Here is a 24,567-nt window from a genome sequence, read left to right as displayed (position 1 = left end):
CATGAGCTCGACCTGCAGTTGACTTCCTGGGAAAAGTTCACCCCAGGAGGCCGGCAGCCCGAGGAACCTGTATAAAGGCAGAAGGAGGCTACAGTACTGACAGTTCCAACCGCTGATACGTGCGGAGTTACGCTTTATCTTGCTTGAGATCAATCCAATGAGGACAGCTCCGTTCGCCGCACGTGGAGGGGCCTCCTGTGACCGATCCTCCCCAAAGAGAGGCCAAGTGCCCTCCAGGGCGACGTCTAACGAGGGTGCTGAGCAGGGGGCTCCACGTCAGCCCCCCCGGGAAGTCCGGACTCACTGCCTGTGTGATCTTGGGCAAGACGCCACTGCTGTCTCTCAGCCCCGGTTTCCTCATCTGCAAGGGAGTAAGACGGCAGCCTGCCTGGGGGAACCCGAGGCCTAAGTCAGGCAATGCAGGTGAGGAAACCGAGAGCCACGTCTTGTATGTGGTACACACTCCATAAAAACTAGTAACGGTATTACTACTCCGGAGTAGACAGGGCTGAGTTTGTTCCCATTTGGACAGTCTGCTGCGGCTCTCAGCCCTTGAACTCCTGGATCTTCATCCCCATTTTTCTCCTACGAGAAGATATACAGGGTCCTACATTGTTCCGTGAATGAATTACTGCTTCACAAATATGTAGAATGAGGCAGCGGAAGGTGTCACTAAAGACTGGCAAAATCCGGAGACCCTAGCCTCCGCCAGCATTGCCTGCCGAGGCCCCAGCGTGCGCGGACGGGAAGCCCTCATGGGCGGGGCCCCAGGAATGAACTGCTCCAGAGTGTGGCCCAAAGGGAGACCCTGTTTGGAGTCGCCACGGACACGAAATGCTACATCCCTTTTGAGATGCCAGTGTCCCCATGTCCCTCCCGTTTCCCCTTCTCGGCTTTGACTGAAGTCCTTTCGTGTGTTCTGTACGGACGGATGTAGGAGGGCACAGGGACACGGGGCCCGTGCCAGGAGGTCTGCCCTCACGGTGGGGCTGGGGGCCGCAGAGGGGCACACAGCCAGGTCAGGTGCCCCGCTGTAGATCCCGGTGCCCTCAGGACGGGGTGGACCCCGCGCAGGTCACCTCCTCTCTTGGGGCCGCCGTGTCCTCGCTAACCTCACAAAGCCAAGACTGGGTCAAAGGGAAAGGGAAGCGGCCGGAGGTGTGGGTGGGAGACGAGACTCTGACCCCACGTCCATCTCGTTTTGAGGGTCAGTGGGGCGGTCAAGTGTTGACGGCAGGAAACAGCGACCCGGAGCGGGGTTAGAGGTCGGGGTGGCTGGAGACGCAGCTCCAGCAAACTGAACTGATAACTATGAAAGCCAGACGGCCAGGGTCAAGGTGGGAGGGGATGGAGCCCCGGGGATAATCCCTGCACGGTTAACTGGGAGGAGAGCCGGCTGGCAGGGGCCCTGGGGTCAAGTGATGTGCTCTTCACAATACGGGCCCTGGACACGCTTGAAATCAGAAGAAAAGTGAGGCGGATGAGAAATTCCTGGTGTCGGAGGAGGGGGCTGGGAGCTCGGAGGGGTGGTTAGCCGTCCACGCCCCGAGGGGCCTTCCTCCCTCCTCTCCAGGGGATGTTGGGTCTTGCGACCAGAGGGTGTCTCGCCATCCTCGGGCTCCGAAACTGCTGCCTGGGAGGCTTCCTAGGGCCCTGGTGGGTTGATCAGAATCTCCCAGGAAAGACTGTCACAGACACAGACTCCCAGGCTTGCACCTCAGGCCTTCTGAGCAGGTGTGTCTGTGGCCTGTACTTTTAAGGCCCCACAGGTGATTCTGGTCCTCAGCTCGGTCTGAGACTTGGCCACAGGGTCCCATAGGTCCACACCCAGCAAGCCTGAGAGGAGAGGAGAGGCGCCCTGGCTCCCAGAGGCCCAGGCGGACGGCAGGGCGGAGGGGAGCCCACCTGGTTCCCCAGCCCGACTCCAGCCCACCTTGGCCTTGGAGATGCATCAGCTGAGCTGGGCTCCAGGTCCGCCATCACCATGGTGTTTGAGAGTTAACTTTCGCTAAATGGTACCAATGAGGATGAAAGAGGAAATCCACAGGTAATCCAAACCTCTCACGGTTAAGTCATGGTTTGTCCCCCGCCCTGTACTATCATCAGAAGCGTTTATGAACTCCTGAATCCCACCTTCTGAGCTGGGACGCTGTGCTGGTAGTTCCCTGGCTGGAGCGTTTGTTTGGCTTGAGAAAAAATGGTTGTACCACAGAGGCGAACAGTGACACGTGGGAATGTATCATGGTAATGGAGTTACACTGGACGATGTGAAATTTTAAGCACTTAGCCCAACACCCTCCCCTGTTCTCTGATCTTTTTCACTCTGTCTACGAGCCTCTGGGTCCTAACACATAACTAAGTTCAGCACCTGCACTAACCCTGGATGTCCGTAAACGTTGATCAATTAAAACAAGTCACAGGAAACAGCAATCAGCTTCAACGCTAACGAGACGCTGGGGACTCCGCCTTCCTAGAAGCCCTTCTTGAGACTTCATGCTCTGGCCATGAAGACAGTGAGAGGGACAGATGATGAGCAAAGAGACTGGAATTATATTCAGTGTTTCAAGTTTCAAACATGGGCCTTAAACACATTTGATTCTAAGAGAAGAAACATATAAATGCCATTGGCTTTGAGAGACTTGTTGGTGGGCTAGAGGGGCTGACCCGTGTTTCCCAAACCTGAGCGGATGGGAGGGAAATTGACAAGGAGAGAACAGTGTGGGAGGTGACTGCCCAGGAGGGGAAAGTGCTGGCTAGTGACCTCACCCCCTCCTTTATCAAACTCCTAACCACCCCCCCACCCAGCCCTGCTTCATTTCCTTTTTGCCTTTCTTGTAGCCTGGTAACCACACCTGTATCCCGTCGGCTGATTTCAGTCGTGGGCTGCCATCTGGGGTGCATTTTAAGCAGGAATTTCTGGAAACAGAAGAGCTACCAGACCCACGGCAGATTCTCCAGTGGTGGAATTTCAGGCACCGCAGCATCTGGATGGAGGAGATGCTTCAGGGCCCCGGGGGTAGGTGGGATGCTGGGAGCCTTCCCAGTACCTTTAGATCTCAACACCCAGGCGGCCGCCCACCTCCAGTTCGCTCCCCAAGGCTCTGTCAGGGCTCCTGTCCCAGCCGGTGGCAGGCAGCCAGGAGCTGCTCGCTCAGCTTTTCAGTTTAAATGTCCACCTGGGTTTGCAGTGAGTGACAGGGACAGGGTCTCCGGAAGCTGACAGAGAAGGCCCAGGTCATCGAAACCCAGGCCTGGCAATCCAGGGTCCCCAGGAATTTCACTCGCTGGGATGGGTTTTGAGTGTGTGTTTCAAAGATGCCTTCATCCTAACTGTTAAAGGTTCAGACCTGACCTGGTCACCATCAATATGTTAAAAGCCTCTTCCTTTGCACTTAGAGAACCCTGAGCGTGGCCGTTAGGACAGCAACCCAGACAGACAGAGGACACTCGTGCTCCAGCTGTGGAGCACGTACGTTTGACTTAGGGCCAAGCCCTGGCCCGAGAGCCTTTGATGTGGGGAGACAGAGATGAATCAGGCGGGTTGGCAGTTGGGCCGGAGAGAGGGAGGGAGAGGAGCTTCTCTCTGGGGAGGAGCTGGCTCAGAGCTGCTGGAGGAGGGGAGGGAGGGCCGGAGCTGGGGGGCCTGAGCAGGGGTGGCCCGAGGGGGGCAAGAGTGGGCAGCCGGCGGGCGTGCCGGGAGGGCCTTGGGTCAGCCGCCAACGCCACGGGCTGGAGTGTCCCCACCAGCCGAGTGGAGTCCTCACTGCTTGAAACAGAAGAGGGAACTCTCAGCCTTGTCCCCTGGGGGCCGAGGGAAGAGTCACCCCCAGTGAGGGAGGGGTGACAAGGAGGCCCCTCACTGCCCAGGACTGGGCTCCAGATTCCCCGCTGCCGAGAGGTGGTCCTGAGACCGACGGTGCCGGAGATGGCGCATCCTGTCCTGTTCCGCACGGGCGGCCCCATCGCCCCGGCCCAGCCCCACGCCGAGGCCCAGCTTTAACCGCAGAGCCCGGTCTGACTTTCTTTCCCATCTCAGTGGGCTCGGGAGGGGCTGGCGGGCTGGTAGCAATAAAGGATGTTTTGAGCAGCTGAAGCCACAGGCATACACTCAGCTACGGACAAGCTGTGGGGCAGCCCCAGGGCACCACCCCTCTGCTCCTCGCCCAGGGCAGCCAACAGGAGGAACCACCTGGGCCGTGTTCCTGCTTGCAGCCCTGGCCCGACCAGCCCTCCTCGCCCTCCAGTAGCCCCCTGGGTGTCCCTGCACCTTCCTCGGGGCCCTGGTGCGGTGGTCCGGTGGGGCTGCCGGTTCTGGGGTCGGGGAGGGAACACCCTCTCCAGCATAAGAACCACTGTTTGGGAAGCGCAGACCCCGGAGCCCGGCTTTTGGGAAAACCTTCCGGATTAGGACAGTTCCCATGGCAACGAGTGAGGGTGCTTTGTCAGTTACACCGTGTCACGGGGATAACGGTTAGCTTTTATGGATTTTCCAGTAGTATGTGGTGTCAGGAAATGTGTGGAGGGACACCTGCTCGGTCCAGAGATTATATTGGACCAGCATCAGGACAGCACTGACCAGTCCTAACGGAGCGCGAACCACGGGCTGAGGAATGTGACCCTCCTAACGGCACTCTGAGGACAGCACCCTTGTCATCCCATCTTGCAGGTGAGAACGCTGAGACCCAGCGAGGCCAGGGGGCCCCAGGTCAGTCCTCACCTGTCCCCAGGTGTACAAGACCCAATGTGGAGACAGAGGCTTCTCCAAACTCCGCCCCAAACACCCCAGGTCTCCATCCCACGCCCACCATCACTCAGGGGCGGGAGTCACGCTGGCCCAGTTCTATAAATAGCTGTGGGAGGGGCGGGCTGCGCTGGAGACGGTGGGAGAAACACAGAAGATGAAGTGCTTTTCTGCGTAATCTGTTCAAACTCACAAGGAGGCGGGAAACCAATTTCCGCCAAACTAAGAAAAAGGGCGGTTCTCTGGCCCCTGGCGCTGGAGACATGATGCTTTTTTTTTTTTTTTTTTTTGCGGTACGCGGGCCTCTCACTGTTGCGGCCTCTCCCGCTGCGGAGCACAGGCTCCAGACGCGCAGGCTCAGCGGCCATGGCTCACGGGCCCAGTCGCTCCACGGCATGTGGGATCTTCCCGGACCGGGGCACAAACCCGTGTCCCCTGCATCGGCAGGCGGACTCAACCACTGCGCCACCAGGGAAGCCCCGACATGATGCTTTTAATAAAACAATTCTGGGCCGTAGCTGGAGCTCCGGGGAACAAGCGCTACCCGCCAAGCCGCTCAGGCCGGGTCAGGCCCGAGCAGTGGGAGGCTGCTGCTTCCTGTGCGCTGTGTCCCCTCCTGCCCCACCAGCCAGAGGCTGCAACGAAAGCAAAGACCCACTGCATCCCAGGCTGGGAGGCTCCCCCTGGTGGCCCTGTGGACCCCCTTGCTGGTGGCCCCTGGGGTCTCGACGGGAGGAGGGAAGGAAGCAGAGGTTTGAACAAGTCCAGAGTCTGCCATAGCAGAGGCCGGTCCACTCCTGGGCGTGAACCCAGGAACTGAGAAGATGCATCAGGACCCCGACTTCACGAGAGCAGAGGGGTGGAAACAGCTCCGACATCCACTGACTGATGGATGGATAAACACAGTGCATAGAAACACACAGTGGAACATTATTCAGTCTTCAAAAGGAAAGAAAATTTGACTCAGGCTACAGCATGGATGGAACTTGAAGTCACTGTGCTCAGTGACATAAGCCAGACACAACAGGACCAATATCGTGTGACTCCACTTACATGAGGGCGCCGAGAAGAGTCAAATACGGAGAGACAAAAAGTAGAATAGTGCTTACCGGGGCTGGGGGAGGGGCGGCAGGCCCCTTTGCTGTTTAATGGGGGCGGAGCTTCAGTTGGGGAAGATGAAAAAGTTCTGGAGACGGATGACCGCACAACAGTGTGAATGTACTTAACACTATTGAACTGGACACTTAAAAATGGTTAAAATGGTAAATTTCATGTTATTTATATTTTACCATAATAAGAAAAAAAACAAGAAAAGAAAAAGAGGAAATGTGTCCATCCATTCTTGTGGGGAAAAACACACCTTTTTCCAGAGTCCTAAAACATTTCCCAAATCACCCAATTTGTGTTGAAATTTCCTGGGCTTGTCTCAGCCTAGAATGGAATCTAGGGGGGATACTGTCTTCAAATCCATTCAGTTTGGAAGAATAAATTGGGAAGAATTACTGTACCTGATGTGAAAACTTACAATATAGTTGGAGTAATCAAGGCAGCATGGCTTCATGGAAGGACAGACAGACAGATCAGTGGAACAGGGTGCGGAGCCTGGGAACAGACCCACACAAACACCCCCAAATGCTGTTGACAAAGCTGCAAAGGCAGCTCACTGGGGGGACGGTTGTCCCCAGCAGTTCAGTCTTTTTTTTTCCCCAACATCTTTATTGGAGTATAATTGCTCTACAATGGTGCGTTAACTTCTGCTGGATAACAAAGTGAATCGACCACACGTATACACATATCCCCATATCTCCTCCCTCTTGCGTCTCCCTCCCACCCTCCCTATCCCACCCCTCTAGGTGGTCACAAAGCACCGAGCTGATCTCCCTGTGCTATGCGGCTGCTTCCCACCAGCCATCCTTTCTACATGTGGTAGTGGGACGAACAGTCTTTTCAGCAAGGGGTGCTGGGGCCACTGGGCACCCATAGGTTGAAAATGTGAGCCTCAACATCATAGAAAAATCCACGTGCTCATCAACAGCCACTAGGACACGCCAGTGAAATCCACGGTGAGGTGTCGCCCCAGACCCACGAGAACAGCTGAAATGCAGAGCGACAATACCAAACACCGGCGAGGCTGTGGGAAGCTGGCCTCTCTCATAAGTTGCCAGCGGGAATGCAAAATGGAGCGGCCTCTCTGGAAAAGAGTCCGGCGGTTTCTCTAAAAACTAAACACGCGCACCATACAATCTGGCATTCGCACACCCGGGCCTTTATCCCAGAGAAATGAAAACTTGCGCTCCCACAGAACCTGTACCTGGAAGCTCACAGCAGCTCTATTTGGAACAGCCCAGACTTGGAAACGGCCCACATGTCCTTCAACAGGTCCGTGTGTGAACAAAACGTGGCCCGTCCATACCACTCAGTGACCAAAAGGAACCAACACTGATCCGTGCAACAATCTGGGTGGATCTCAAAGACATTCTGCTGAGAAAAGCCATTCTCAAAGGTTACAGACCGAGGGGCTTCCCTGGTGGCGCAGTGGTTGAGAGTCCGCCTGCCAATGCAGGGGACGCTCGCCGCAACTAGAGGAAGCCCGTGTGCAGCAAGGAAGACCCAACGCAGCCAAAAATAAATAAATAAAATAAATAAATTTATTTAAAATAAAATGGTTAAGAATCCCACGATGGTCATAGGAGAGCAGAGGACGAGTGTGGTAGCCCCTCTAAAGCCAGGGTCCTGAGTGACACCCGTGAAGCTGGCCTGTCTGTCTCACTACAGGGGAACATTGCCAACATCTGCTCTGGGGGGTCAAACATCAACTGCTTTTTTAAATTTTTTAATTAATGTTAATCTTACAGCAAAACATTTAGAGGCGGTTATTAAAGTGTTTCTGGACACACTTTGAACAGAAATTATTCAGTACGAGGACACAACATGGGTTCACTAAAAAGAAATCATCCCAGATTAGACTCATTTTCCTTTTTGGTGGGATATCTGTTGGGGGTGGGAGGTGCTATGCATGTGTGGGTGCCCCAGCCCTTCCGCTCAGGCAGTCACCCCACACTCACCCCATAGTATCAGGCACAGTCTGTGACATTCCTTCTCTTCATGCAGGAAGTCAAAAATTTTAAGTGTAGTTTCGAGTTTTCTCATTTCTCAGATATCTTGATCGCTCCTTTGAAAGTCTGCTCCATAAGCCTTGTAGTTGGGTTGAGAAGTTCTGTTTGAAAGTTACTTCCCAGTTATTTGGGGTTTTTCTCAAGCCGTTTCAGAGGCTGTGCGTGAGGTTGAGTTGTGTTGGTGTTTATGTCGGATACAGCAATTAAATTTGGTACAAACGTAGGTAGCAGCTATAGTTTCTGGCTCCACAGTGGGCAGTGGGTGAACCCCCATCTCATCCCCCAGGTTCACATCTACACTTTGCAGTTCCTGGCAATTTGAGAATCCCAGTGAGCGCTATAGTTTGGAAGCATCAACTGTCTTCTGCCGTCTCCGCTGGACGCTGGATTTATTTATTAAACAAAATGTGAGATGCCGCCTCCATGGGTGGCATCAGTGGGGTGCCCGGGCCTGGTCGGAGTAAACAGCATTGACCTTTGCTGCTTCTGGTAGCGCAGACCGATTCTTGCTGAAGTAGGAAGGGCTGGAGATGGATCCAGGTTCAGCCTGTGCCTGGCCTCCCGTCACCCAGCTCTCAGGCGGACCTTGGGGAAGACACGCCCTGAGCTGGGGCCACGGTGGGTAAGAGCTGTAGCTGCCGTGGGATTCAGGCGGGGCTGGGGCCCCAGTGCAGGGGGCTCAAGTGCGGCGCTGGAGGGGGCCCGGCCTGCAGGGTGGGGATCTGGGCCTGCCCCTGAGTGGCCATGGGACCACGACCGCCGTGCTTAGTGTTTCCAGACCTCCTTCTGTTTAAAATGAAGAGACCGGACAGGATTGTTTTGAAGATCCTTTGCAGCTCTAATCGCCCACAAGTCTACAAGGAGGAATTTCCTAACATAAAAATCTGTTCAAAGATAGAACTGGTGGCCTCAGAGAGTGCGAGGGGCTGTGTGTAGTCCAGGGGGTCCTGTAATAAGAGGGGAGTTTGGGCAACCCCTTAACAGAAAGCAGCTTCTCTCTACTTCCGACATAAAGTGAATTCCTCACAGGGCTTCTGCTCTAAACCAAACAAATCTAATAAAAGGTAGTTTACTCAACCTCCTTATGCCCTGTTCCTGTTTGGAAAGCAGAGGAAGCAGGCAGGTGTCCTTTTCGGGCAGACCAGAGGGAGGCAAAGGAATGACTGGACAGCCTGGGGCTACAGGGAGGAAGCGTCTGGGATGGGCCAGCAAGGAGCTGCCAGGACACTGTCAATGTTCCAGGGACACTGGCCCTGAACCGGGGTCGGGGCTGAGCAAGGGAGCGGGGAGGCCCTGGGGAGGCTGGTGCCGGGGAGCCAATGAGCAGTGACCGGGCAGTGGGCAGGCCTTGGTGCTGGGCGGACTGGCTCAGGCTTCATCCTGGGCTAAGAGGAACCTTGAGAGGTTCTAGGCAAGGGAGCAACAGTGACCAAAGCAGTGCCCAAGACTGCAGGGATCTGGTGTGGAGCAGCCTTTAAAATTAAAAAACTTTCTGTGTGTGCGATAAAAAACATATCACAGGGCTTCCCTGGTGGCGCAGCGGTTGAGAGTCCACCTGCGGATGCAGGGGACGTGGGTTCGTGCCCCGGTCCGGGAAGATCCCATGTGCCGCAGAGCGGCTGGGCCCGTGAGCCATGGCGGCTGAGCCTGCGCGTCCGGAGCCTGTGCTCCGCAGCGGGAGAGGCCACAGCAGTGAGAGGCCCGCGCACCGCATAAAACAAACAAACAAACATATAACATAACACTTACGATTTTAACTACTGGTAAGTACACAATGCAGTGACACTGAAGTCACAGCGTTGAACAATCATCACCACAATCTACCTCAGAAGTTTCCTGTCATCCCCAACAGAAACTCCATTCTACCTTCTGTCTGTACTTCTTTTTTAATTAATTTTTTATTGTGATAAAATTTACATAAATGTCACCATTTTAACCATTTTTTAGTGCATAATTCAGCGGCATGAAGTGCATTCACATTGTTGTGTGACCATCACCACGGTTCACATCCAGAACTTTTTCATCTTCCCAAACTGAGACTGTCCCCGGTAAACACTAACTTCCCATCCCCCTCCTCCCACCGCTGACAACCACGCTCCTACTTTCTGTTCCTGTGAACTTGCCTGTTCTAGGGACCTCCATAAGGAGTCACACACTATCTGTCCTTTGGGGTCTGGCTTAATCACTTAGCATAACGTCTTCAAGTTTCCTCCGTGTTGTATCTTGTGTCAGGATTTCTTTCCTTTTTTTGTTTTAAGGCTGAATAACATTCCATCTTATGGATACTCTGTTTCATCTGTTCACCCATCGATGGACACTTGTATCGCTCCTACCTTTTGGCTTTTGTGAATAGGCTGCCACGAACGTGCGTGTACAGGCATCTCTTTAAGACCCTCAGTTCTCCGGGGTATAGACCCAGAAGTAGAGCTGCCAGGTCATCTGGTAGGTAGTTTAGTTTAATTTTGGAGGGAATTGCCATATCACTTGCCGGTAGCCTTTGAAAGAGCCCCACAAGCTATACCCAGAGAAGAGGCAGAAGAGCCTGGAAGGCAGGAGAGGTGGAGCCAGGCCGGGAGCCGGGCAGCCCGGGGGTCTACCCAGCTGGCCGCAGCCAGGCTGCGTGAGCCCGTGTATGCGGCATCCCGCTCTGAGCTCTGTTTCCTTCCCATCCATTCGTGGAGTGCGGTTTTATTGAGCACCTAGGATGCGGACACTCTTGTATGCAGAGGGTACGCTGATGAGAGAACAGATGTGAGCCGCATCCGTCTGAAACGCAGATGGGACCCCGGTCCGTCGCGTGGCCAGGGCTGGCTTGGCGTCCAGCTCATCGCAGGCACTTAATCAGCAGCCCCTTCCTGCCCTCCGCTTGCAGCCGGGCGACCGAGGGCACCGCATGTGCTCTACAAGTAACTCCCTTCTCAGTCTCGTTTCTTAAGCTCACAGGGGCCCACCTGGCAGGACGACCACAAACCACTTTGGTGGTGGTGGGAGCTGGTGGGCCGGGGGGCTGTCCCAGGGACGTGAGTCACCCCCGGCAACGGCAACTGATGCAAACCTGGACGCAGACCTCACAGGGGCCCCCGGAAGAGCTGGTGAGACACAGACGTGAACCCCGGCGTCGGGCCAGGAGGGTGCCCTGCAAGCCACCCGGCTGCCCACAGCTGGGGCTCTGAGTCCGGGAGGCTGAGGAGGGAGCGTGAGGGCGCGCGGAGGGGAGGATCCGTGCACGCGGGCCGCCCCGCGCTCCTGCCCGGCCGCGTCCTCCCCCTCGGATGCCTTCCGGATCAGCTCCGGAGCCTCGCCCCAGACACGGTCCAAGTTGGCCACAGCTGCACGTGGGGCCGTTGGGCTTTTAATAGTTTATGATTTAAATCTTGCCTCTTAACACCTTCTTTGCAGGCCTCCGAGGGGAACAAAAATGTGGAATTTGTTCACTCATTTCCTTCATGGCAGGGAGACCCTCTGGGCCAAAGCCTGTGGGTACGTGTGCGTGTGAACACGCAGTTTGGTTGTGTGGCTGTCCGTACACACACGCGCACACACATCCACATGCACACGCTCAGGGGGAGGGGAGGAACCTTTAGAGAGACTGGCTGCCACCGCAGTCCCTGGCAACTTCCCCGAACATCAAACAAGCCTTCAGCACGAAGACCCTCCTCTGAAGAAGCGACACCTGCCTTAGGCGCCGGGTCTCTACCCGCCGCGGTCGGCGACGCAGGAAGGAGCCTCCTCAGACTGCTCAGAAGCTGCTGGAAAGAAAGGAAAGTCTCAAGGCCCCAGAGGACCCGGTCCCAGGGGAGCCGATGGTGAGGCCACGGCAAGGCCCTCAGCAGGGTCCCGGCCTCCAGGCTCAGTCCCAGCTGCCCCCCTCCCCGCCTGGAGGCAGGACTGTGACTGGGCGGGGGGCAGACAGCGTCCCCCCAGGCTGGCCCTCGGGGGAGGTCTCCTCCTGACAGCCACCCGGCCAGTACACTTGCAGCCACATGGGCCGGAACCGGGCCCGCTGTGGGACGGTCCTGGAGTCAAGGCTCGTGGGAGGCCGCCGAGAGCACGGCAGTCCCAGTGTGAGCACAGGTATGCGCCACTGCATGCAGGGGCCCCAGAGAAGGAGGAGCCGCACGCCTGCCCTCGGGGTCCTTCCAGCCGCAGGCCTGGGCGGGGAGCGGGCTCAGCTGCCGTCCTGGATGGGGACACCGCACCTCCCGCAGGTTCCGGTCCACGTCGGGGGCTGCGGGCCGGAGCCCACGGTGTGACGTCCTGGCTCAGGGACCCGGCATCAGGCTCCAGTCTCCCAGGTCCCTTTTGCCAAATGGGACAAAGTCCGCATTCAGGAGCCCATCCCCGTGGGAGGGTAGCACGGCCACGGCTGATGAGGCAGGCGCGTTGGCATCTGGGTTTTTCCCTCTACAGCGGAAGCAACATGCTTGTTGGCATCTGACGCCCCTGGGGGAGGGCACTGCAGCCAGGATGGGGGGGCCTGGAACAGGGCAGGTGAAGAGGCCCGTGACCCCCCGCAGAAGACTTCCCACTCCAGGTCCCGCGTCCCCCATCTGTGGGAGTGGGCATCCTTACCTCTATTTTTAAAATGAGGAAACTGAAGGTGAGAGAAGCCAGGTGGACCCTCCAGGGCCACACACCCGACCCGCAGTACAGACCGGACGGAGACCCCGTCTTCCGACTCCTGGCACGCTCATGGCCAAGGGCCCCACGGGCCAAGCCCTACTTTGCCCTGGTTGCCTGCCCGTCCAGCAGGGTGGGGATACTGCTCCCCGTACCTCCGCAGGCCCGCAGAGGCCAAGCGTGGGGAGGGGCCGGGCAGCCTGGAGACTCGGTCCCTCAGTGGCCCCCCGGACAGGAAGGCTGAGTGGCTGCTCGAGTTTTCTTTTTCCCTAAAGCATCAGGTGGCTCATCCTGACGTCCACACTATGGTGACAACCCAAGGAGAGCCTGGCCGAGCCCTCCAGCCGCCCTCCTCCGCGAGCTGTCCGGGCGTGGAGGCCCTGCCGTCATGCTCGGGAGGCTGCCCGCTGCCCACCCAAGCTCCAGGCAGGGATGCCGCAGCTTCCCGCCAAAGCCCGACGGGAATCCTGAGAAATAAATTCATGGGTGGATGCTGTCCTTGCCCTCCCGGGACCGCAGAGCACGTCCCTTCAGGCACAGGCAGCCTGGGGACGCCCAGGACAGGCAGCGGGTGCCAGGTGCCGTATGGATGGCGGCGGGAAGGCAGGGCGGCCCTCCTGGCCCAGGTGCCCGGGGGGCCCCCCGCCCGGTTCCTGCTGGTGAGAGCGTGACTCCCCTCTACCCTCTGAACCCCCACTGGCCTCGATGCCCCAAACCCTCCGGCCAGGGGAGGTGTCCCCACATCCTCAGCCCCTCCCTGGCTCTGAGCCCTGGACTGGCCATGAGCCACTCAGAGAACAGGGAGGGAGGCTGGGGACACCGACAGGGGTCAACCCCTAGGCCCCTCACTCCCTGCTGTGTAACCGGGACCCGGGCCCAGCCTCCTCCCAGTGCGTCCCACAGCCTCGGGCTGGCGGACCGCTCCCTCCCAGCCCGGACACCCAGCTGCCTTTCCCCGGTCAGCTCCCCGCGGTGGCTGCAGGGGGGACCTGGGCGCGTGTGCCACGCTCCCTAGCAGGCCTTCCTCTCCAGGGCATCGCAGGCCTCCGGGCACTGACCTTGGGCCCCGCCGTGCCCTCCAGCCGAGCGAGTGACCTTGCCCTGGGGACACCAGACCACTCGCCCGTGTCCCTTCCTGCCCCCCCATCCTTGAACCCCTCTGCTGGCAAAACTGTCTTCCAAGGTCAAACTTGAGGCCTGTGGAGAGCATGGCCTGCCCTCCTCTGCCCACCTCCCCTCCCCACCCCACCCCCGTGGACCCCGCACGCCCAGAGAGGTGGCCACTGATGGGGGTGGAGAGCACAGCTCTGGAGACAGAGCCCCGCCGTGGACGAGGGCACGGCCCTGGGAAAGCTGTGTGGCCGCCCTGGGCTCACCTGTGAAATGGGGCAAGAGGACCTACCGCTCGCGACGGCCACGAAGGTGCCACGAGACAAACACGTGATGCGCCGAGTCCTGAACTGGCGCCCAGGCCACGGTCCCGGGCGCCCGACGCTGAGCCGCTGAGCGTGGGTGAGGGATCCGGGGGTCTTGGGGGAAGGTCCCTGTGGGATCCCCGCAAGCACCGCTGCAGGGTGTGAATGTTTAAGAAGACACACACGGTGGACACAGCAGTGTGAAGAGCTGGGTACCCAACGCCCGGCTTGGACAATGGCTCACAGCGTCTCCCTGTGTCCACATCTTGCTCGCCACTGCCTCCGCGGCACACGGGCTGGATGATCTTAAAGCAAATCGCAGACGTGAAGAAAGCAATTCTACGCTTCCCACTCTTAAAGCAGCTTTCAAACAGGTGAAACAGGATCATCATTATCCCCGTTACAGCTTGTGACCTAGAGAAGGTTGGGAGATGAGGTCGAGGGCGGCCGAGGCTCCGGGCTGCGAGTCCAGGGTCCCCCCCGGACACCTGGGAAAGCGTGTGGATCTCAGGCCAGCGTCCTCAGAATGGCCCCTCACCCAGGGTCTAACCAGCCCCTAACTGTCTTTGGGTCAGCCCGAGATGCTCCAAACAATCGCAATCTTCTCCGGATCCAGAGAAAAACCAAGTGAATGGACGGAATTCTCCACTGAAACGTCTCCTCTCACGTATTTTCCTTAAACCTCGGGGTCTCTGCATCCCTCTGTCTGCAGCTGAGCTGGTGACCACCGGGCGCAACAACAAGCAGTGAGACAGGATGAATGGAAAACCCTGGGACAGCGACCACTGCCACCTGACGGCTGGCTGTGGACACACCTGCTCATGCTGGTGATTCCGTGCAGCAAAGTCCACATCCTGCCAGCAAAACTGTTCCCGCTTTACAAGGGAAGGACGGGCAGCAGCGGGTCGTCAGCCCTGTGAGCAGCGCCGCGTCCCAGGCGGGAGCGGGTGAGGCCGGGCAGAGCCGGGCGTGGCAGGGCTACGGGTGGCGGCACTCGGCCCCCAGTGCCAACGCCCGGGTCGGGGGCCAGCAGGACCCGCACGAGAGCAGGCCAGCCCCGCGTGGGAGACAGAAACAAGCGAAGCAGAAAACCAGCTCTCACCAGAGCGCCCAGAATAATTTCTCCCTGCGCACCAGGCCCAAGGCAAATGCCAGGGCTGGAGATTTCCTGAGCAGACGGCTCGGCGGCCTGGTCCTCCTGGCACCCGCCTTCTGTCGGCTGACGCAGCTCACGCCTCTGAGTCTACACGTGGGTGCACGTCCCAGGGGAGCTCCAGCACCCCCTGAACCAGACCCTCTGAAGCCGCGCCCGCCCCGTGGGCACTTGTTCTAAGCCCTGGAACCGTTAGCGCTGAATCGGGGACAGGGGCTTGGGCCTTGGTGTGCGGACTGTGAAACACAACGAGGGGGTTGCCAAGCTGGAGTCCAGGTGGGCACCCAGAGGGGCGCCCCCTTCTCCGCGTCAGGGCCAGGGTGCTGTCCACTCTTCCTCCCTCCCCTGACCCGGGCATCCCTGCATCCCTGGTACCCCGAGTGGGGCTGACCTCGTGGGGACCGCGGGCCTCTCCTGCTTTGCAAAGCATCTGAGGACACATTCCACTTGGATGAGCAGACTGCATGAGGCTCAAAGAAAGACACAGCACATGATTTTTAAATAACTTTATAATTTCCTGATGGATTTAGTTTGTGAATAAAAAAGAAAAAAAACGAACAAAGTGTTTACAATAATTATCAAGGCAAATCCGACTCTAACTCAGTTTCTCTGTAACGTCATGATCGTGTCAGCCGCACGACGGGGCAGGTGCACAGCTGGAGGCAGCGGTGCGTTCGCTCACAGACCCCACCCCTCAGCAGCTACTGCTGCCAGAAGGAACTCAAGCTACAGGGGGTCAGTGCCCGGCGCCCTGGGGCCTCATCAAAGGGCAGCTCTCCCTCTGGAGCAGCGGGAGCCCGCTGCACACCCACTGGGCTCGGAGGCCCCGGGCCGCCCTCAGGGGTCCACCGTGCCGAGGTGGAGAGCACAATACTGCTGTGGGAGGGTGGGGGGCTGCCCCAGCCCGGGGGGGCTCTCTGGCTTTGGCAGGGGCCACCTCCTTTCCTGGCCAGGCCACTGCTAGGGCCCAGACGGATGGCCTGGGCCTGGGAGACCTGGGCTCTAAAAAGCTTTCAGGGAAAGGATCCAGGAACTGAAGCCAAAGGAACTGGGCTCTGAGGAGGACTCCCCCATCCAGATCATAGGCTCCAGGCTGGCCGGGGCTCGGCCCGTCTTGGATGGGCCACGGGATGATATAGCACCAAGTGGGCAGGAAGAGGTCCGGCGCCAGGCCCAAGTGACCACACAGCATCCGGCACACGGGGCTGCGGCCAGTGTGGGCTCACAGATCTGGAAACACCCCGCAGAGGTCCTGAAGGTGGATGGGCAAACCAGGGCCCAGGAGCCTGTTCCCCTAACTCAGCGGTTGCCTCCTTCCCTGGGTGGTCGCCTGCCTGGACCATGGCCACCGTGTTTCCCCAGAGGCCAGCTCAGCTGCCATCCCAGCCAACTCGGGGGGATGGAAGGAGCCTGGCTGCCCCATAGCTTGAATTCCTTTATTAACATGATATTGGAGGGATTTTTTAAAACACAGCTCTTTAATTTTTCAGTCCTACAACTACTTTGTAATATCTTAATAATCTCAACAGTGGACACAAGGTAACCGCCCCAATTCTCTGAACCACACAGACAACATCGACAAGCAGAGAAACAAAAGAGGAGGTGGGTGTGGGACAAAAAACCACTCCCCCCAAATCAATCCCTAAAACCACCCCTCCCCCAAGAGTCAGGAGGAGAAACACCTACAACAGGGTCACAGCACTCGCCAAACACGTTGGAAAAACCCGGGAGACACTTGGTTACAGTTTTGACACTAAAAAGTTTGGAAAGTTTTTGCTTAAAAAGAGTAAGACAGCCATTTTGTTCAGAAGGGTTCCCCTGGATGTCTTCTTCTTGCCCAAATGTTCCCTTAGTTCACGTGGGGGAAACACCAGATTCCTCTGAAGACACTTATCCGACGGTGCGTCCCTGCCAAGAAGCCGGGGCCGGCAGTGCAGGCGGGCCCAGGTCTGCTCGGCCCAGCTGCCCGCTCCCCCGGCCCCCCACGCCCTCCCCTCCCCTCCCGCAGCCCTGGGCTCCCGCCGGTGGGAGACGAAGCTGCGGGGGCGGGACGCAGGGTCCGTGGGGACTCGGGAAAAACCACTCGAGGGCCACGTCTGCATGGCCACGCCCTCCTCCGCTGCTCTTGCCTCAACGGCCCCGAGGCCACCCGTGGGCCTGTGCTTACACAGTGGGCGCCACAGGAGGGCGCGCGGGCGGGATCAGCAGGGCTCCAGCAGCCAATCCCAACGCCGATCCTGACCACCAGCCATCGCCCAAAACTTGGAGACGACTTCCTCTTCTCCTCTCCCTCTGAGGAGCAGGTGAGCCGGTGGCTCCTGCGGAAACCCCACAGGCCTTTATGGACACACAGGGCCGAGCCCCGTCGCCTCCAACCACCCTGGAGGTGCCTCGGGTCCCGTCTGCTTCACTAGTATTTCTAAAGCCCAAGTGTCAGGAAGAGAGGCGCCTTTGGATGGTAAGGTACACGGTCAAGGTTAGAGCCGAGGTGGATTTGGGGATTCCCGTTCCCATTTCTTCACGTGTTAAAGCCCACTTAAAATCTTTTCCATTTCAAACGGTGTCCAAGTCCTTGCAAACCTCAGTCCAGACACTGCATCAAGAGCTCAGTGAATGCTTGGGATGGAGGTACATGGGAAGAGGACACGGCCGCACTGTCCTCCTTCTGTCCTGAGCCCCAGGGCGGATGCCACCCACTCTCCCTCTTGCTTCCCCCTTCATGATGACTTCGATCTGGGTACGGAGCTGCAGGTGCTAAGGGGAACGAGACTTGCCAATGGGATGGCGGAGTTTGGTGAGCATCACCGGTAACCCGCAGTGAGTTTTCAAGGTTACAGATCCTCGGCAGCAGCTGCGTGAACTTGTGAAACCGTGAATATCAGAAGAGGCCACGGAACGGCAGGTCCCGTGTGATGGGAATCGTGCATTTAGCAAATGTTGGCTCAGTGGATGACCTAAACTTCGTAAGACACTCTAAATGCTAAAAACTATGTTAACTTTGCCTGTGGTATAAAGGCAGGTCCTTGTTCACTATTCAACTTTAGCCAGAGCCGACTTTCATCCAGGACCCAACAGCCCCTAGAACCATCTGAGATGCCAGGACGACCACCCAAGAAGCACCGAGGAGAGTCCCGCTACGCTTCAGAGACAGACAGATGGCGTCTGCCCAGAAACTGCTCTTCTCAGAAGCGCTTGCCCAGAGGAATCCCATAAGGCCCTGGAGGGGGAGCCACAGGAAGGAGAGCAGGCAGGAGGGCAGGTGGCAGGGGTGGAATCTGATGGGTGACGTGGAATCAGCGGGACCCGGGAGACCAGCTAGAGAGAAGCCGGCCAGGCCCGCCGCTGCTCTGCACGTGGCCTCTGGGTCCTGTTCCCTGTTTGCTGTGGTCCCGGGGAGGGTGTCTTTCTACCGCAGTTCTTGCTCTGTGGTGGACAGTGTGAGATTCCCGGACTCCAGCCCTAAAATCCTGGGGGCTTTCTACATGATTTATGGGCAGTGCCGTAAACAAACGGGACTGAGGTAATTGACCACAAACGGTCACCACTTGCTGTCTAACCTCCGCTGCACCCCCTCTCCAGCCAGCCTGGCTATCAGGAAGCATCTCAGTAAGAAATTTACGAGCAGAGTCCATTTAAACCTTCGGTAAGGAGTACTCGACAGCTTCTCACAGGGAGTCGGGGCAGCTGGAGATGTGACCATATAAGTTGATGGTACAGTCACAGGCTGCTGGCGGGAAGATACAGGACTGATGGCTGTGAGGACCTAACAGGCAGCATCGGAGAACTTGGGGAGGAGAAAGGAGAAAACGCAAGACAGACCCATCGAGCCCAGCAACTCTTACCAGGATGTGAGCGTCTGGTGGGTGTCTGGCCAGAGAGGTGGTCAAGGGGCTACCGAGGTGGGTGAAGTGATCTACTTCCTGCTGCCTGATGTTTAAGGCTGCCATTAGCTACGCCTGGGGAAGACGTCCACACCTTCCACGGGATTTGCAACTTTGGGGTCAATTTTCTGTTCTGCAACATGGACCTGGCTGAGTTCGACAAGGTGCACCTGGATGTCTAGAGAAAACACCATCCACCGTTGCAGCCCATTAAACAGTACACTCTCTCAGGGGGACAAAACCCCGAATCCCAAGTCACCAGATGGGATTCTGCAGGCGAGTAAGTCACTCAGCTCTCTGCCCCCCAAGACCCATAAATTCCATTATAACGAGAAATGCTGATTTGTGGAAGATTTTTCTGGAAGAGATACCTTCTACTAAGATGGGGGAGGGGAAGGGTGTGCCTCTTACTGCTCTGACTGGACCAGGTGGGTCTCACAGAAGCCTCGACTGCCCTCGCCCCCCGCAGACAGGCTTTCTTCCAGGATGGGTGCCCCTCTGACTGGACCAGGTGGGTCTCACAGAATCCTCGACTGCCCTCGCTCCCCGCAGACAGGCTTTCTTCCAGGATGGGTGCCCCTCTGACTGGACCACGTGGGTCTCACAGAAACCTCGACTGCCCTCGCTCCCCACAGACAGGCTTTCTTCCAGGATGGGTGCCCGACAGCGGCTTGCACACAGTAGGCACTTCATCGCGATTATCCGAATGCAAGAAAGGGGGAAGGGATGCGCGTGGGAAGAGAAACACTCATCCGAAGCAGAAGCTCTGGTTCAGCAGGAAAGCTGAAGGGGGGAGGCTGGGCCGCCTGAGCGTGGAGCACGGGCGGTGGGGTGAGGCAGAAGCACGCTTTGGGGCCTAGACTGCTGACGAGGGAGGTGTCTGGGAGAAGCCGGCCTGACCCCGAGGACCGGTCGCCTTCCACAGAAGCAGAGCTGCGGGGGTGACCACACTGCCCTCTTCTCTTTCAGTGACAGATGTGATCTGACACACCAAGGTCCTCAACAAGAGGGACTCGCCCCAGAGGCTAGGAGAAGCGCAGGCACCAGAGCGGCACGGACGCCAGGATCTCCAAGCCCCGGCGCAGCCTGCCCGCAGTCCCGCACAGACGGCCCTGGTGGAGAGTAACCAGGACGGATGGGAAAGAGAAGAGCCGGTCGGCTCTCTGTCCCTGTTCTCTCTCCCTGCCGTCTCCTTTGTTAATACTCTTTTTGAGATTGTTTTTTTGTCTTTTTTACCCTTTTACGAGAAAGCACCTGTTGTGACATTAGAACACGCGGCGCCCTGGTCTGCAGGGAAGGCGTCTCTCGGTGAGCTGAGCTCTGCAGAGTCCAGACCTAGTTCTCACGCCACGGACAGAAGGGAGGAGGGCTCTGCCCCGTGTCCCTCTGTCAGGGCACGGCCGCCCGCGTCCACGGTGTCGCTGCCGATGGCTGGATGGCAGCTCTCCACGGAGGCTCGGCCCCTCACCCGCCCTGGACAGCAGGACAATTCGCGCAGAGACGACAGTGGAAGACAGGAGGACAGACGCAGAAACGGTGCTGGGGCCACACTCGCGGGACTAACCGAGACAGGGCAGAGTCTGGAGTGTGTGCCTGCTGCCAAGAGCCGTCTGAGCGCCCCCTCCTCGTGCTTCTCCCTCCTCGGCTCCTGGGCTCATCGAGCGGGCTACGGTACTGGGCTGGCCGCTCCCCACGGAGACGGTCACGAAGACTCTTCCAGGGCGCTGACCACCTGCTCCAGGATGTCGGGGCAGCGGTCTGCTATCTGCTGCAGGACGGCGTTGGCAAACTCCTGTAGCTCTGAGTTGTCCCGCTCACCCTTCTCTAACTCGTTCTGAAGCTGCAAGGAGAGACGGATTCAGGAAAAATAAAACAACCCTACTGGCACTGAGTTAAGAATTGTTGTTCACCAACAAAGAGATGACATTTGCAACAACGTGGATGAAACTGGAGGGCACTGTGCTCAGTGGAATAAGCCAGACAGAGAAAGGTACATACTGCGTGGCGTCACTTATATGTGGAATCTGGGGGGAAAAAGTCAAATCAAATTCAGAGACACAGAGAATAGAACAGTAGCTGCCAGGGGCTGGGGGTGTGGAAACGGCAGTGGGTGGGGAAAGGGACAGACTTTCAGTTATGAGATGAATGAGGTCTGAGGTCTAAGGTACAACACAATGACTAGACTCCACAACACTGTGTTGCAGACTTGAAATCCGCTAAGAGAGCAGGACTTAAGTGTTCTCATACGGAAAAAAAGGAAATCGTGAGATGATGTATGTGTTGATAACTCAACCGAAAGGATGGAGAATCCCTTCATGACGTCTGTGTACATCACACCATCAGGGTGTATACCTTGAATATATTACAATTTCGTCAATCTTAGCTCAATAAAGCTAAAAAAGAAAAGAGAAATGACAAAAAAGAGGCAGTTTCTATGTGAAGTCTTCCTGTGTCAAAACTAACAATCAGGAAAGTGTAAAAGTAAATATCAAATGTCTCTTCCTGAAAACGAAGGTTAGTGACTGGTCCAAGGCCCTGAGAGGGTGACCTGCAGAGCTGCGCTCCCACCCCAGGGCTCGTACTCTGCGAGTATTCTCCCACTGGGCGACACCATCACTCACAGGCCCAGGACAGGGAGGGGTACACGCGTGATCAGGCAGGATCTTCGTCTTGCACCCTGGTCCCTGCCTGAGGGAGGCTTCTCCACCGGCCATGTGCCACTCCCTTGCTGACTGAGCCAAAGAGAGACGCGTCTAGTCCTCTGTTTGTTTACAAGTGTATTTCCTATTGCTTTAAACACTCTCTCTGACATTCCTTGAGGCACCGAACCAGCATGTACTGAGGGCCTACTGTGTGCTAGGTGCTGAAAGGTGAACGGATCTGCACGTACACAGACGATTATGACCCAGCAGGGAAAGGGCCATGACCGAGGCCTGAACACGCTTCGGGGGAGACAGGAGGATGTCCGCTTCACCCTGGAGGAAGCCGAGATGTTCCCGAACAGGAGTGTGTCCAGGAGATCAGAGACAGAAGAGGCGGTCGAGCAATAAAGCAAGTGCAGACGCGCAGAGCCACCTTGGGGCTTGGTGCAGACCTCGGGAGAGTGAGCCTCCCCTGCAGCTGACGCATCAGGTAGGGGGCTGGGTGCAGAACGACAGAGGTGAAGCTGAAGGGCCAGACTGGGGCCAGACAGCATACACAGAGCTGTGGGGTTCGGATTTCATCTGGTTAGAACAACAAGGACGACAACAGCAGCAAGTCCTAGACCTTTAAGACAGAAGAGTGACGCGATCACCTTTATTTTCTCAGAAGACACTGGGAAGATAAAGCATGTCAGCCTGAGTGGAAGGAGGGACACGTCGAGGGAGGTTACTGTCACGAACCCGGGTAGAGTGAAGCAGGACTAAACCTAAGGTGGGCCTAGGAACAGGGGGGGACCAAGTGGGTGGGAGATTCTCCAAAGGCAGGACTGGCAGGAGGCAGGGTTATGTGAGAGAGAACAGAGAGTCAGACAAACAAGACTGAAAATACAGGAGGCAGAGCAGGTTTTAGGAGAGGAAGTAAATTAAAAATTGAGTTTAGGGGCTTCCCTGGGGGCGCTGGTTCGAGTCCTGGTCCGGGAAGATCCCACATGCTGCGGAACAATTAAGCCCGCGAGCCACAACTACTGAGCCCGTGAGCCACAATTACTGAAGCCCACGCACCTAGAGCCCGCGCTCTGCCAACAAAAGAAGCCACCGCAGTGAGAAGCCCGCACACCGCAACAAAGAGTAGCCCCCGCTCGCTGCAACTAGAGAAAGCCCACACGCAGCAACGAAGACCCAACACAGCCAAAACTAAAATATATATATATATATAAAAAAATGAGATATTCATATAAAGTACAGTACAATGCCAGACACACAGAAAATGCTTGGGAAATGTTAGATGTTGTTGTCATTATTATTACCGTTGTTTTTATTAAACAGATAAGATTACCCAGAAAAGAGCATGTAGATTAAAATGCAAAAAGAATCCAAGTTTCAATTACACTGTTGACAGAACCTAGATGCTCTGAGCCAAGAATGACTATGCTGCTTTTTCAAACATCAATATAGCAAAGAGCTGGGAACAGATTTGGCAATCTTCTTTCTGCTAAACGTTGCTAAAAGACCAGGACGTGCAAGGGCCAGATTCAGACCACACGAAGTCTTGGTGTACCTCAAGCTCTGGCTGCATCATATGAATAAGAGTCTCTGAAACGGGGAAACCAGAGAGGCAAGGGGCCTTATGAACACGGCCGCATAGGCCGTAACCCAGAAATACTGCTCGGTGAAAATGCTGCAGCTCTCAGGTCTCTTCAACCAGCTGAAGTAAGTGAGGAGGTTATGAGGTTGTACTGCTTCAGTTTCTTACCTTAATCCTTCCCAGGAATTCTCTGGACAACTTTGGTTTATATTCTGAGCCAGGAATCTTCACAAGTCATGTAGCTATTGCCCATGAAATATTTTTTATTCTAATTTGGGTTCTGTTAAGTTGATAATCATGAAGTTACTAATGAATATATTTTAGTTTAACAACATTTTTTCAAGGGTTTTATTTTTCTGATTTAAAAAGTATTACACATGCATTGTAGAAAATTTAGAAAAAAAAGGCACCCCCCCCCGCAAATCACCTATAATATTAGCATCAGGAGATAACCACTTCTATATATAGTCATATATTCCTTGAGACTTTGTTTTATTATACATACATGTAATTTTAGAAACAAAATGGCAATGATATTATATAGACTATATATAAGCTGATTTTGTTTTCACCTAAAAATATACTCTAAATACATTTCCAAACCAAATCCCAAAGGCTCTTTTTGAACCTTGGTAACTGATTCTACAATTTATCCTCAAGTGTAAATATATAAAAAGAGCCAAGAAAACATTTTAAAGGAAGAAAAATGGTGTAGGACTTGCCCTACCAGATTATAAAACAGTATAAAAGCACACTAATTAGAAGAGCATTGCACTGATACAATTAGATCAGTGGGATTTAGAATATGATCAAGATGCATTTGAAACCAATGAATTGTATTAGGAAAACTGGGCCCAGCTGTGGTTAGATTCCTACTCATGTCATACGTAAACATAAATTTAAAACTGGCTAAAGATCTAAATTTAAAATTATACTGGGGCTTCGCTGGTGGCGCAGTGGTTAAGGATCTGCCTGCCAATGCAGGGGACATGGGTTCGAGCCCTGGTCCAGGAAGATCCCACATGCCGCGGAGCAGCTAAGCCTGTGCGCCACAACTACTGAGCCTGCGCTCTAGAGCCCGCGAGCCACAACTACTGAGCCCGCGCGCCACAACTACTGAGCCCACACGCCTAGAGCCCGTGCTCCGCAACAAGAGAAGCCACCGCAACAAGAAACCCGCGCACCACAATGAAGAGTAGGCCCCGCTCACCGCAACTAGAGAAAGCCCGCGTGCAGAAACGAAGACCCAGCACAGCCAAAAATAAATACATAAATAAATAAAATAAATTTATATAAAAAATAGAAATGTAAAAACATTCATTCAAAAAGTATTGATTGATTCGCCCATGAAAAGGAAGGCAGTTCTGATACATGCTACAACATGAACCATGAACACATTATCTGGACTGAAGGA

General features: G+C 56.0%; 1 protein-coding gene across 3 annotated transcripts in view; it reads right to left on the bottom strand.

Annotated features, from left to right (window-relative positions):
- Nucleotides 1–15,228: 15,228 nt before the first annotated feature.
- ERC1 (ELKS/RAB6-interacting/CAST family member 1) overlaps nt 15,229–24,567 on the bottom strand; it is a 399,110-nt gene continuing 389,771 nt past the window's right edge. For all 3 annotated transcript variants that reach the window (XM_079937383.1, XM_079937385.1, XM_079937386.1), the window contains one exon: nt 15,229–20,766. In XM_079937383.1, the coding sequence (XP_079793509.1) occupies nt 20,629–20,766 (138 nt within the window). In that variant the 3' untranslated portion in view covers nt 15,229–20,628. The remainder of the gene's footprint in view (nt 20,767–24,567) is intronic.

This window comes from Stenella coeruleoalba, assembly GCF_951394435.1.
Source record: "Stenella coeruleoalba genome assembly, chromosome: 11".
NCBI lineage: Eukaryota > Metazoa > Chordata > Mammalia > Artiodactyla > Delphinidae > Stenella > Stenella coeruleoalba.
The sequence above is the reverse complement of the archived record's forward strand: the minus strand, read 5'-3'. Positions and strand labels throughout refer to the sequence as shown.